We start from the raw sequence: 13,705 nt of genomic DNA, 5'->3' as shown, positions 1-13,705 counted from the left end.
CATTTTTACTTCTCTTTCCCCCTCATGGATTTCCGTTTTACCCTGTGGTAAGCTATATTTACTATCTTCAATGAGATCTCCTTTTCCCTTACCACTTCAGGATTTCTCTTTTCCCTAACTTCTATCCATCACAGATTGAAATCGATGTCAGAATACAAACTTTGATTTATGAACCAGCTCATTATCACCTAGAATTTCTGATACTAATCTTGCAGTCTTAATTCTCTGCTCTTCCACATGAGTTCTCACTACTTCAGGAAGTGAATTTTTTAATTCCTCTAAAATAATCATCTCTCTAAGAGCATCATATTTTAGGGGTGGCACGGTGGCTCAGTGGTTAGCACTGCTGCCTCACAGCGCCAAGGACCCGGGTTCAGTTCCACGCTTGGGTGACTGTCTGTGTGGAGTTTGCACATTCTCCCCGTGTCTGCGTGGGTTTCCTCCAAGTGCTCCGGTTTCCTCCCACAGTCCAAAGATGTGGAGTTAGGTGGATTGGCTGTGCTAAATTGCCTGTAGTGTTCAGGGATGTGTAGCTTAGGTGGGTTATGAGGGGATGGGTCCAGGTGGGATGCTTCAGGGGTCAGTGTGGACTTGTTGGGCTGAAGGGCCTGTTTCCACACTGCAGGGGTGCTATGAAGATTCTATATGTTTGATCTATTTTCAATGCCTTATCCAGCAAACCTAGGCACATAAATAACCAGTGGGACAGAACACCAACACTTCACCAGAGGCACGCTGACAAAATTACCTAGTAGGGTGACGAAGCGTCTGTAACCAAACACACCGGCTGGGCAAGCAAGCCTACAACTTCATCCATAATCCGAGCTACAAATCTTGTCAAAATCTTTAAAACAAACTTTATTTGTGCACAGTAGTTAAATTACAGACAAAATTTTAAAAAAGTGGCTTAAGTGTAACTCTATCAGAATGCTTAACATAATAACATATATATTAACTGCTATAAATTAACTGTTCCAATATCGCGGCACCCCATAAACGCAATCTTGGCAGAGGCAAATTCAGTAAAATAGATTGTCTCACATGCAATTCTAGCAGCAGGAAGAGAACCCCAACTTTTAGCTGTAACAGAAAGAGGAAAAACAGCTTTCACATCCAGCTTCAAGACCCCAACAGCAACAACTGAAAAACTGAAACTACAAATCCTGGTTCTGTGGGAGCTTGACCCCACCCATTCAGGCTACTTCTATTGTTCCAACTTCAAAACAAACTCCAAGGCCTTGCAAGCTGTTTATCTTATTGGCTTTGGAGCAGACTGCTTGTACCTTTGTCTCAACCTTTCTTCATAAAAATAACCAGGACAAAATACAACACTTAAAGCCGCAGTATCGTCATACATAGAGAATGAAATGATGCAAGCAGGTAGATATAAGAAATTTATTCAAGAGGGGCTAAATCCCTATCTTCTGAGCTCTGGACATCAGCTGCTGTTTGAGATGCAAGTCTGAGCTGGTGAAACATTATCAGAGTTGCCAGAATCCAGCGAATAAATTGCAGTGCCCTTGTGAGATTTAAATTTAATATTTTTAATTCAAAGAATGCTAGGGAGTATTGTATTGGGTTTCTATAAGAGTATCTCTTATGTAACTGGCACACCCTATTCCCCATATATGCTGGATAACAGGGAGTTTATGTTTCGTAACTCTGATGCCTGTTATATTTGTTTAAAAACTGCCAATGGTGCTCATGACTGTAAATACTTGAAGTGAACACTGCAACACAGTCAGTCTGTAGTAACAATCATTCAGAGCCCCCTCACCCATAAGGATTTAATTTTGCTGACCTAATCCTTGAATTTAAGTGCTTAATGAATTGCCATTTTCTCCCCTAGCCACGATAGGAAAAAGGATGGGGTGGAGGGGGTTTTGGGATGTCTGATAGGCTACCTTACATGGACCTTGGGCAGGGCAAGTGGTGGAGTGTGGTGGACATCACTGCATATGCAGCCCCCTTTCCCCTCCACTCCTCCTGTTATCACCCTTATACCTACCACCTCCTCCCAACTCCATAGTCGCCCCCATCCTGTCTCTGGGACTAGCTCGTGGAACTGGCCATACCACCAGCAGTGGCAGTCCCTCTGACCCAGCCAGCAGCTCTTTGATGTGGGGCTTCCTCCTGGGTTGCAAGCAGAGGTCCCACCTCCAGCCAGCTAATAGTCCACAGGACAGGAGAACTCCCTCCCCATTAAATTTTGCCCACTGTGTTGACAGAAAAGTACCCACAAGACACTGCTTTTCTTCAGTAAAATAGGATTTCAGTCAACATTAATCCCTAAATTGAATCCACCAAAACAAATAAAATTGTTATTGATCACATTTGTTGTATTTTGGGAAGTTGCTACGTATAAATTGGTAGTCTGGTTTCCCAGCCTAACAAAAGCCATTGACAAAATTCTTTGGCTACAAAAGGCTGCAGGACATCTGGGGAAGTCATAGAGGTCTACAGCTTGGAAACTGGCTCTTTGGCCGTGCCGTGCAATTTTCACAATTAAACTAGTCCCATTTGCCTGCGTTTTTTCCATTTCCCTCCATATCTATCCCATCCATGTACCTGTCTAAATGTTTCTTAAATGACAAAATTGTACTCGCTTCCACCATGAGCTCTGGCAGCCCATTCCAGACACTCACCACTCTCTATGTGAAAAAGTTGCTTGTCTAGGCCGTTTTGTATCTCTGTCCTCTCACCTTAAACCTATGCCCTTTAGTTTTAGACTCCCCTTCTGTGGGGAAAAGCTGTCGGTTATCTACCTTATCTAAGACTCTTGTGATTTTATAGACCTCTATAATGTCAGCCCCTTAGCCTCCTACTTTCCAGGGAGAAAGGTCCCAGTTTATCCAACCTCTCCTTATAACTCAAACCTTCCAGTCCAGGTAGCATCCTAGTAATTTTTTTCTGCACTCTTTCTAGTTTAATAACATGTGAATATGTGAAAGGAGCTATACAAATGCAAATTATTTCTTTCCAAAGGTAACTGTAGGGATTAATTCAGCATCCTGCTCACCTGACTTCCAGGTGAATGCCCTCCCTTTTGAATATTTACTGTTGTAAAGACAAGAGTTCTACTTGGACTTCCTCATGCATTTGCCCATTTCTTCCTTAGAATAATCCCAGATCCATGGCTCTTTTGCTGCTGGGTACAGTTTTTAGCTCTGACAGTGTAAGTCTGAAGAATTACTTTTGTGTAAACTGTTACTGTGGTTACAGGGAGATTCTGGGGATGCTGTTGGACCGCCTGGAGAGAAAGGAGACAAAGGTGACCCTGGATCTCCCGGGACAGGATTACAAGGAAATGAGGTTTGTGTCATTGTGGAGAAGGAGGAGATAAAGAAATGAAAATATATCTGTTCTGATAAATCAAATACTTTTTATTTTAACCCTTCAACTGTTTGGCTTCCTGTTTCAATTAGGGGCCAGTTGGTCCACCTGGGACACGAGGTTCACGGGGATCTAAGGTAATAGTAAACTGACCTGTCAATCAATGTTGCAATCAAACCATGGTAATTCCAAGCTTTGGTAAGCAATTGTGAATGAACCTCCAGTCATGTCATTGCATTGTACATCTGAGAAAGGAAGCAGAAATGAGAAATGAACACCCCATTCTCCAAGTTCAGAGGCGTGTGATCACAGAATGTGCTCTGAGCTGGGAGAAGTTTGCAACCCAGGGAAATAGTGAGTGGTGAAACAAAAGATCAGGGAGAAATGGCACCCTTAAATAAAAAGTAGTTATTAAAATCATCAGACCAAAGTGGACAGAATAATCAAAAGGCCTTTTGGCTCCTAGATCCCAATCCTTTCACTATTGTTGTTGGTGGTTCATGATCCTGATTACCTAATACAGACAGTCAATCATTTGCAGCAATTTTATGACAGTTTGTTGAGTTTGTTAAGAAGCAGCAGTTTAGATATGATGTGTTACTTAATTAGATAAAGAAAATAAAAGTAAATGAAAGTAAAATGTAGGGTATGCAGGGTAGTTTGATCTTAGAGTAGGATAATAGGTCGGCACAACATCGTAGGCCGAAAGGCCTGTGCTGTGCTGAACTGTTCTATGTTTTAAAGTATATGACAATGACAATCAGGGATGGTTCAATGGTCCCAGAGGACAAACAGGCTGTTGATGTGGAATGTGCTGGTCTCATTAAAATTGTGAAGGTAGTATTCTACTCTCTAGCCAGGGTGGTAGGGAACTCGTCCCTAGGTCTTCCTTCTCTCCCCCACCCAATACTCCCTGACCTTCCTTGTTGCAGAGTCCCAAACTACCAATGCCCAGCTCTGAGGCTGTCGGTGTATCAGATCATCCAGTCTCTAAGGAGTGATGATTAAGGCCAACCAAGCTAATGACAGCAATTCTTGTCATGTTCCCTATCTATGAATGTAGGTAAAAGGCATCTCTGGTGTTTTCACAGGGACCTAACATCATTACCTCAGTTTAGAAATGTACTTTATCATTGGTCATTACGTGATTGAACTACTGTGATTAAGATTCATGCGTACTGAAAGATTTGACACAGTAATCACTTAATCTTTAGTCGGTATATTGCTTTCATGTGAAATTTGAGACGGAATGCTCATGAATAAATCAAAGGTGCCAATGACTAAATCTTGATAACTGCTGCATTTTATTCCACAGCTGTGTAGATAATAAGAATAATGCTTCTATAGTTCATCTTGATGATAACACTGAGGTTTGTTTTATTAGGGGGAGCGTGGATTCCCAGGTCTTCAAGGTCCAAAAGGTGAGAAAGGACCACCTGGAATTGGCCATCTTGGGCCCCCAGTGAGTATAAAAATTCTATCAGTACCTCCGAGACTTTATTTTCTTTAGAGCCATTAGCTTGACACTATCTTCTAGCCCCCTAATATCTCTATCATTGAGAAGAAAATTAGAAGAACAACCATATAATTGGGAACATCATTGTCTCCAAGCTTTTTGGAAAGTCTCTCAGCATTTCAACAAGGACATATATGGCTGTTCAATTGCTATTGTCAGCACCACAAACTGGAATCTCCTTCCTACCATTATGGGAGCAACACCCCTGAGAACTTCAAATCTAGAAATACATGTTAGGAAGTACTATAGAGTGATTGAAAGAGATGAATTAAAATTGGGACAAATTTAAACAGCTTTTTTTTTCCTTCATCTCTCATAGGGTCCACGAGGTCCTTCTGGAGAGCCAGGTATAAGGGTAAGGATTTTTTCAATAACAATAAAGATTAAACAAGTACAAATACAATACAATTTTCTGCAGAAGGTTCCTGACCCGAAACGACAACTTTCCCGCTCCTCTGATGCTGCCTGGCCTGCTTTCTTCCTCCAGCTCCATATTGTGTTATCTCTACGGTAGAAGCATTGTTGCCTTGAATCTCATCAATTCAAATATGGTGAATGTTGACATTAGAACAGGTCATTTTGTCTCCTGAAACTTATCAGTATTCCAGCCTTTTTCTGTCATGTTACCTAACTGTGTCCTGCTCTGTTTTTGTTCAGTTACTTTTCTGAACAACACATTCAATACACTTGGCAGCCTTTAAGAAGGAAGTTCCTTTCCCTAACACACATATCCAAACATCAGACCTGCAGTCCGACATTCTTGACCTGGTTTGAACTAATGTTTTGGGTTTACCTCACATAAATATCATTTGAAAATTCAATCAGTCCAATGAGATTCGCACTTTAACTGCTTTCACAAAGTTTTCACAAAGCTTTGATGTCTCTGAGATTGTGAAGGGAGAAGTAACATAGTGCTAATATTACTGGATGAACAATCCAGAGACCTGAACTAATATACTGGAGTACTGAGTTCAAATCCCACCACAGCATCTGGGGACATTTAAATTCAATTAATAAATCTGAAATAAAATAATAGTCTCATTAATAGTGATCGTGAAATGACCAGATGGCTGAGAAGCCCATCACTAGCACTCTTCAGGAGAAGAAATTAGCCATCCTTACCTGGTCTGTCCCTGTGTTTCCAGACCCACAACAACTTGGTTGACTCTTAATTACTCTCTGAAATGAGTGTTTAGTAAGGAGAGCAATAAACAGGATTTAGACTGTTGAACAGTTTTTTATTCTTCCAATTCAGGGTCCACAAGGTTTGCCAGGAGCGTTCGGAAGGCCAGGTGTTAATGTAAGTACAAAACGCCCATCAGTCTCTGCACTGTGGTAAACTGTGACAAGGTTCTGAGTCCTCTGATGCCCTCCTTGATTCTCTTGCAGGGTACCCCTGGGAGCAATGGAATGCCAGGGCCACCAGGACCACCTGGGGAGCCAGTAAGTAAAGGCTTTGTATTGCCCTCAAAGAGCCATTACACACCTTCTATCATAAAGACAGAAGAATATTTCGTTTATTTTTGTTTGTCCTTCAGGTAAAAATGATCAGGTTCTCCATCTGTGTGTTTCATAGGTTTCTAGTGGGCATATAGGTGCCTACTAAGGCCTATCTGTGGCCATTAAGTTCTGTTGTCATTAGTACAGGATATGGCAGGCGATTCAGTTTTGGACGATTGCTGACTTAGGCTTCCTTCCCCCAGTATTTTCTCCCTGCTTTTGATACATGCTTGTTTTTGAAGGAGGTAGCACCATTGTTTTGATCTGACGGTGTCAGGTGCCAAGATTTTAGGTGCCATGTCTTACAGTCAATATCAAAACTTCTAAATGAAGCTGTCTGTGTGTACTTGTAGAATTTTCCTCAACTGACATGACAGAATACCCCAGACCAAATTCTCTACAGAGGCTTCACTTTGGTAAACAGGTGTCAGCCATTCTGGCTCCATGAACAACCCAACACAGTCCTGAAGAAGGGTAATACCCGAAACATCTTTTCCTCCAGATGCTGCCTGGCTTGCTGTGTTCTTCCAGCCTCCTGTTTGTCTACTCAACACAATTGTGACTGATAGAGATACATATAGCAGAGTGGTAGGACTGTTTCTTAAAAGATATTTAGTTTGGTATCCTCCTTGATCCCAGACCAATATTAGAGGTTTGTCAAAGGCTGCACTTATTTTAGCACCTCTTACATATTCCTTGTAATAAATACAGGCAATATATTAAAATAATATTGGGATAGGAGGCTGTAGAAAAGGTTCTGCAGTGGTGCAGGCTAGCTAAATAGATTTCAGTGTACTCGTATTGAGTTAGTCAATATAAACCAGCACAGAGGAAGTTTCACCTAGACCTTGGAGTTAAGGGTCCATACTCTAAACATTAAGATCACATCTCAATATTTTGTGAAACATCAGAGAGACAGTTGAGGGTTGGAATCCAATTCTAATTCACAACAAAACTGAAAGAGTTAAACTTTCAACAACTAAAACAGAAATTGCTGGAAAAGCACAGCAGGTCTGGCAATATCTGTGGATAGAAATCAGAGTTAACATTTCGAGTCGAGTGATCCTTAGTTCTGAGGAAGGGTCACTCGACCCGAAACATTAACTTTCATTTTTTTCCACAGATGCTGCCAGACCTACTGAGCTTTTACAACAATTTCCATTTTTGCTTCTTACTTACATCATCCGCAGTTCTTTAAGTTTACAGATGACACAAAGATAGGTGGAGGGACAGGTAGTGTTGTGGAAGTGGGGAGGGTTCAGAAGTGCTTGAACAGTCTAGGAGTGGGCAAAGAAGTGACAAATGGAATACGAGGTGAGAAAGTGTGAGATTATGCACTTTGGTAGGAAGAATAGAAGCGTAAACTTTTATTTAAATGGGGAAAACGCTTCAGAAATCTGAAGCACAAAAGGATTTAGGAGTCCTGGTTCAGGATTCTCTTAAGGTTAACATGCAGGTTCAATTGGCAGTTAAAAAGGCAAATGCAGTGTTATATTCATTTCACGAGAGTTAGAATACAAGAGCAGAGACATACTACTAAGGCTGTATAAGGGTCTGGTCAGACCGCCTTTGGAATTTTGTGAGCAGTTTGGGTCCCATATCTAATGAAGGATATGCTGGCATTGGAGGGGGTCCAGAGGAGGTTTACAAGAATGATCCCAGGGACGAAGGGCCTGTCATAAGAGGAATGGTGAAGGACTCTGGAGCTGTACTCAATGGGGTTTAGAAGGATGAGAAAGGATCTCATTGAAACTTACGGAATACTGAGAGACAAGGATAGAGTGGACATGGAGAAGACGTTTCCACAAGTAGAAAAGACTAGGACTCAAGGGCACAGTCTCAGAGTGAAGAGGCAACCCTTTAGAACTGAGATGAGGAGGAATTCAGCCAGAGGGTAGTGAATCAGTGGAACTGAATTGCCACAGAGGGCTATGGAGGCAAAGTCATTGAGTGTATTTGAGACAGAGATAGATAGGTTCTTGATTAGTAAGCAGATCAAAGGTTACAGAGAGAAGGTAGGAGAATAGGGTTGAGAAACTTATCAGCCATAATCAAATGGCGAAGCAGACACAAAGCACTGAATGACCTAATTCTGCTCCCTTTACCTTTTGGTCTTATGGTCTAAAAGAGGCTGTGGACATTTACAGTAGAAACTTTTTAACTGGATTTCAATTCAGCTGCCATCAGGATTATGTGAGTAATTTATTGTCATCATGTTCTCAGTGGGGAGTAGATTTTGGGAATATTTGGAACCTGCATTTCATGCTGATCGTTGTAAGAATTGGAAAAAACACCTCACTTCCCAGTTTCCTCTCCTTTGCTGCCTTAAGGCATTCAAGTCAAGCAAAAAGTGTACACCTGCAGTCAATTGTAGAACAGCATAGAAAGACAGGCACAGGGTCTTTTTCTCAAAGAATATGAGCAACAATATGGATTTTCTAAACAAGTTGTTAGGTTTTGTAGTCACCTTGTGTTATCTGACCAGGGCAAATCAGATTGTTTTTTTTATTTTCCATCATGTGTTTTGGCCACTTTAACAGTGGCATTGTATAATGATTGATATACAGCCACATGCCAGAGTGCTTAAAGGTTCTGAACTCCTTTCCAAGTAGAACCATTATTGCAGACTAGACAGGTATAGCACATATATCACCATAGTCACTATTGTCACAATGACATGAAAGACACTGAATAATTTATTGCTCTGAGGTAGTTTATAGAGAAGAGGTAACAATATCATTTCATGTAAGCTTTGCTGTACAGAGTTGGTACATGGTAGGCAAATTATATCTTAATTAGGCTTTTAATGAAAACTGGCACCCAGCATGGTAAGATTCTTGATCAATGTGGAAAGCTGGGCACATTTCCAGTGCCCGGGACCTGCATCTGTTCAAGAAGTGTCTCCATTGCGGCTCCTGAATGCCTGAATTTCGGATTTGGAATGGTGTATGGGTACGCTGTGGAGCATTTGCAAGGCGGAGAGTATCGTGGATAGCACATATAGAGAGGTGGTCACACTACAGATTCAGACCACAGGCAGGAAGGGACTGGATGACCACTAGGCAGAGCAAGAGGGCTAAGCTGGCAATGCAGAAATCTCCTGTGGCTATTCCTCTGCAAAACAGCTATACCTTTTTGGATATTGTTGATAGGAATGGCCTCTCAGGGGATAACAGCAGCAGCCAATTTAATGGTACCATGGTTGGCTCTGCTGCAGAGAGAAGGAGAAATAGGCATAGAAATGCTATAGTTATAGGGGATTCAATCATTAGGGGAAATAGTTAGGCATTTCTATGGCCGCATGTAAGAGTCCAGGAAAGTGTGTAGCCTCCCTGGTGCTAGGGTCATGGATGTTTTGGAGTGGCTGCAAGACGTTCTGGAGGGGGAGGGCAACAGCCAGTGGTTGTGGTATACTTTGATACTAACGACATAGGTTAAAAAAGAGATGAGGTCCTAAAAGCAGAATGTAGAGAACTAGGAAGAAAGTTAAAATGTAGGACCTCAAAGGTCTCAGGATTACTACCAGTGCCATGAGCTACAGTAGAAACAGGAGGACGTACCGGATGAACATGTGGCTGAAAATATGGTTTGTGGGGCATTGGGACCGGTTCTGGGGGAGGTGGAACCTGTACAAACTGGTCGGGTTGCGTCTGAGCAGGACCAAGACTGATATCCTTGGGGAGGTGCTGGTAGAGTGGCTGGGGCGGGTTTAAACTCGTGGGGAATGGACAACAGAGGAGTAGGGCAGTAGATGCAGAAATTGATAGAGAGGTAGAAACCAAGGGAAACATGACTAAGAACAAGAACAGGCAGGGAAACACTGCTGAAAAGAGCAGGGGAGGTGATCTGAAATGCATGTGTATCAATGCAAGAAGTATAATAGACAAGGTAGGTGAAATTAGAGCTTTGGTTAATACTTGGAACAATGATATTATTGTGATTACGGAGACTTGGCTAAAAGAGGGACAGAACTGGTAGCTAAATGTCCCAGGATTTAGATGTTTCAGGTGTGATAGAAAGGGATGTAAAAGGGATGGGAGAGTTGTATTACTAGTAAAGGAGTATCCCACAGCTGTACTGAGGGAGATACATCAAAGGACCCCTCGTGCAGCAAGGCAATATGGGTAGAACTCAGGAATAGGAAAGATGAAATCACAATGCTGGGGACTGAGAGTGGGACTGCCAGTGGGACTGAGAGGAGAGAATATGGAGACAGATTTTGGAAAGATGTAAAAACAGCAGGGTTGTTGTGGTGGGTGAGTTTAACTTCCCCTATATTGACTGGAACTCATTTCGTGCTAGTGGCTCAGAAGAGCAGAATTTGTGAGGACCATTTTGGAGGTTTCTTGACACAGTTTGTAAACAGCCCAACCCGGGAAGGGGTTATACTCGACCTGGTTTTGGGAAATGAGCCTAGCCAGGTGAATGAAGTTTCAGGCAGGGAAGCATTTCAGGAGTAGTGACCATAAAACCTGAGTTTTAAGATACTTATGGATGGGGATAACTACAGTCCTCGGGTGAAGGTGCTAAATTGGGGGAAGGTGAACTGCAACAATATTAGGCAGGAACTGGAGAATTTTGATTGGAGGCAGCTGTTTGAGGGTAAATCCACATCAGACATGTGGGAGTATTTCAAATGACAGTTGATGAGAGTTCAGGAGCAGCACATTCCTGCAAGAATAAAGGATAGGTACAGCAAGTTATGTGAACTTTGGATGACCAGGGAAGTATAAAAGGAAAGTAGGAAAGAAGTTAAATGAGGAATTTGGAGGGCTACAAGGGGTCATGAACAGTTGTTAGCAAACAGAATTAAGGAGAATCCCAAGGCTTTTTGTACATTTATAAAAGGCATGAACGTAGCCAGGGAAAGGGTTGGCCTACTCAAGGACAAAGGAGGGAATTTATGTGTGGAGCCAGAAGAGATCAGTAATGTCCTAAATGAGTACTTCATGTTGCTATTCACCAAAGAGAAGGAATTGGTGGAGAATAATCTCAGAGAAGGGAGTGTCGAATTTCTAAACCAAGTTGCTGTTAAAAAGGAAGAGGTGTTGTGCGTCTTATAAAGTATTAAGGTAGATAAGTCTCCCAGAATATTGAGGGAGGCAAGGGAACAAATTGCTGGAGCATTAACAGACATCTTTGTATCCTCTTTGGCCACAGGTGAGGTCCCAAAGGACTGGAGAATAGCCAATGTTGTCCCATTGTTTAAGAAGGGTAGCAGCGATAATCCAGAAAACTACATACCTGTGATCCTCACGTCAGTAGTAGGGAAATTATTGGAAAAGATTCTCAGGGACGGGATCTACACGCACTTAGAAGCAAATGGACTTATTAGTGATACAGCATCACTAATTTGATCAAGTTTTTTGAGGTGATGAAGATGATTGATGAGGGGAAAGTGGTTGATTTTATCTACATGGACTTCAGTAAAGCCTTTGACAAGGTCTGTCATGGCAGACTGCTACACAAGGCGAAGTCACATGGTATCAGGGGTGAGCTGGCAAGATGGATACAGAACTGGCTTAGTCATAGGAGACAGAAGATAGTGGTGGAAGGATGCTTTTCGGAATGGAGGGTTGTGACTAGTGGTGTTCCACAGGGATCAGTGCTGGGATCTCTGCTGTTCGTGATCTACATAAATGATTTGGAGGAAAATGTAGCTGATCTAATTAGTAAGTTTGTGGACAATACAAAAATTGGTGGAGTTGCAAATATTGAGGAGGATTGCCAGAGGATAAAGCAGGATATATATCAGTTGGAGGCATTGGCAGAAAAATGGCAAATGGAGTTTAATCTGGCCATATGTGAGGTGATGCATTTTGGAAGGTCAAGTACAGATGGAAATTATACAGTGAATGGCAGAACCCTTTGGAGTATTGATATGCAGAGGGATATGGATGTGCAAGTCAACCACAGATCACTGAAGGCACCAGCGCAGGTAGATAAGATAGTAAAAAATGACCTATGGAATGCTTGCCTTCATTGGACGGGGCATTGAGTATAAGGATAGGCAAGTTATGCTGTGGCTTTATAGAACTTTAGTTAGGCCACACTTGGAATATTACGCACAGTTCTGGTCACGACACCACCAGAAGGATGTGGATGCTTTGGAGAGGGTACAGGAAAGGTTTACCTGGATGTTGCCTGGTATGGGGGATTTTAGCTATGAAGAAAGGTTGGATAGACTGGGTTTGTTTTCACTGGAACACAGGAGGTTGAGAGGTGACCTGATAGAAGTTTATAAGATTGTGAGTGGCATGGATAGAGTGGAAAGTATGAGGCTTTTTCCCATGATGGAGGGTTCAATTACTAGGGGACACAGGTTCAAGGTGCAAGAGAGGAGGTTTAAAAGAGATGTGCGAGGCAACTTTTTCATACAAAGGGTGGTAAGTGCCTGGAACGCGCTGAAAGATGCGGTAGCGAAAGCAGACACAATAGCAGCATTCAAGAAACACCTGGATGAATACATGAATAGGAAGAAAGTAGAGGGATATGGATCCTGTAAGTGAAGACATTTTTAGTACGGAAGGGCAAAATATGTCGGCGCAAGCTTGGACAGCTAAGGGGCCTTTTCCTGTGCTGTATTATTCTTTGTTCTTTGTTTTAAGACATTGGACATTCACAACAATTGCTCAATAGCCCATAGGATAAATGTGATCATCAGGCCACAATTTATAATATGTACTCCAATTATATAAAGTTCCACGTGGAGAACATAATATCATAAATCTGTTTCACCATTAATGTACAGAAATACAGTATAATATTATCCTATTGAGTGTATGCTGAGATGTCCAAAATAATATTTGGAGAATTGGTATGTCACTGGGGTTTCTGTCTTTCTGATGGTTTTTCTCACTTTTCTAAGTGTTTCTGTTTCATTTCAGTCTGCCCTGCCTCTCATGGGGGACATTGGTGCCTTGCTAAAGGTAAGTAAGCAATATGTCTGCTGTGATCTAAAAGACTGGGCAAAAACAGAGGGAGGCAAGTCTTCAAACTTCTACTGTTAAGTAGATGTAGTTCACCTGGATTTCCAAACAATATTCAATGAAGATGCCACACAAATTCTTAATAGATAAGAGCTCATGGAGTTGAAGAGATGATATATTAGCATGGATAGAGGATTGGTTCATGTACAGGAATCATAGAGTGGACATACATAGGCATTTTCAACAAGAACGACAACAATAAAGTTGCTGGAAAAGCTCAGCTGGTCTGGCAGCATCTGTGGAGGAGAAAACAGAGTTAGCGTTTCGGGTCTGGTGACCCTTCCACAGAACTGCGGTTCTGAGAAAGAGTCACCGGACCTGAAACGTTAACTCTGTTTTCTCCTCCACAGATGCTGCCAGACCTGCT

The 13,705-nt window shown here is 42.0% G+C and overlaps 1 protein-coding gene across 1 annotated transcript in view; it reads left to right on the top strand.

The window, feature by feature from the left end:
- LOC109936192 (collagen alpha-1(XIX) chain-like) overlaps positions 1-13,705 on the top strand; it is a 334,226-nt gene that overhangs the window by 304,469 nt on the left and 16,052 nt on the right. Inside the window, exons 29-35 of the mRNA XM_048597074.1 lie at positions 3,223-3,312; positions 3,426-3,470; positions 4,718-4,795; positions 5,169-5,204; positions 6,105-6,149; positions 6,239-6,292; positions 13,237-13,278. Coding sequence (XP_048453031.1) covers positions 3,223-3,312; positions 3,426-3,470; positions 4,718-4,795; positions 5,169-5,204; positions 6,105-6,149; positions 6,239-6,292; positions 13,237-13,278 — 390 coding nt within the window. The remainder of the gene's footprint in view (positions 1-3,222; positions 3,313-3,425; positions 3,471-4,717; positions 4,796-5,168; positions 5,205-6,104; positions 6,150-6,238; positions 6,293-13,236; positions 13,279-13,705) is intronic.

The sequence above is a fragment of the Rhincodon typus genome, chromosome 5, assembly GCF_021869965.1.
Source record: "Rhincodon typus isolate 14 chromosome 5, sRhiTyp1.1, whole genome shotgun sequence".
Lineage (NCBI taxonomy): Eukaryota > Metazoa > Chordata > Chondrichthyes > Orectolobiformes > Rhincodontidae > Rhincodon > Rhincodon typus.
The sequence above is the reverse complement of the archived record's forward strand: the minus strand, read 5'-3'. Positions and strand labels throughout refer to the sequence as shown.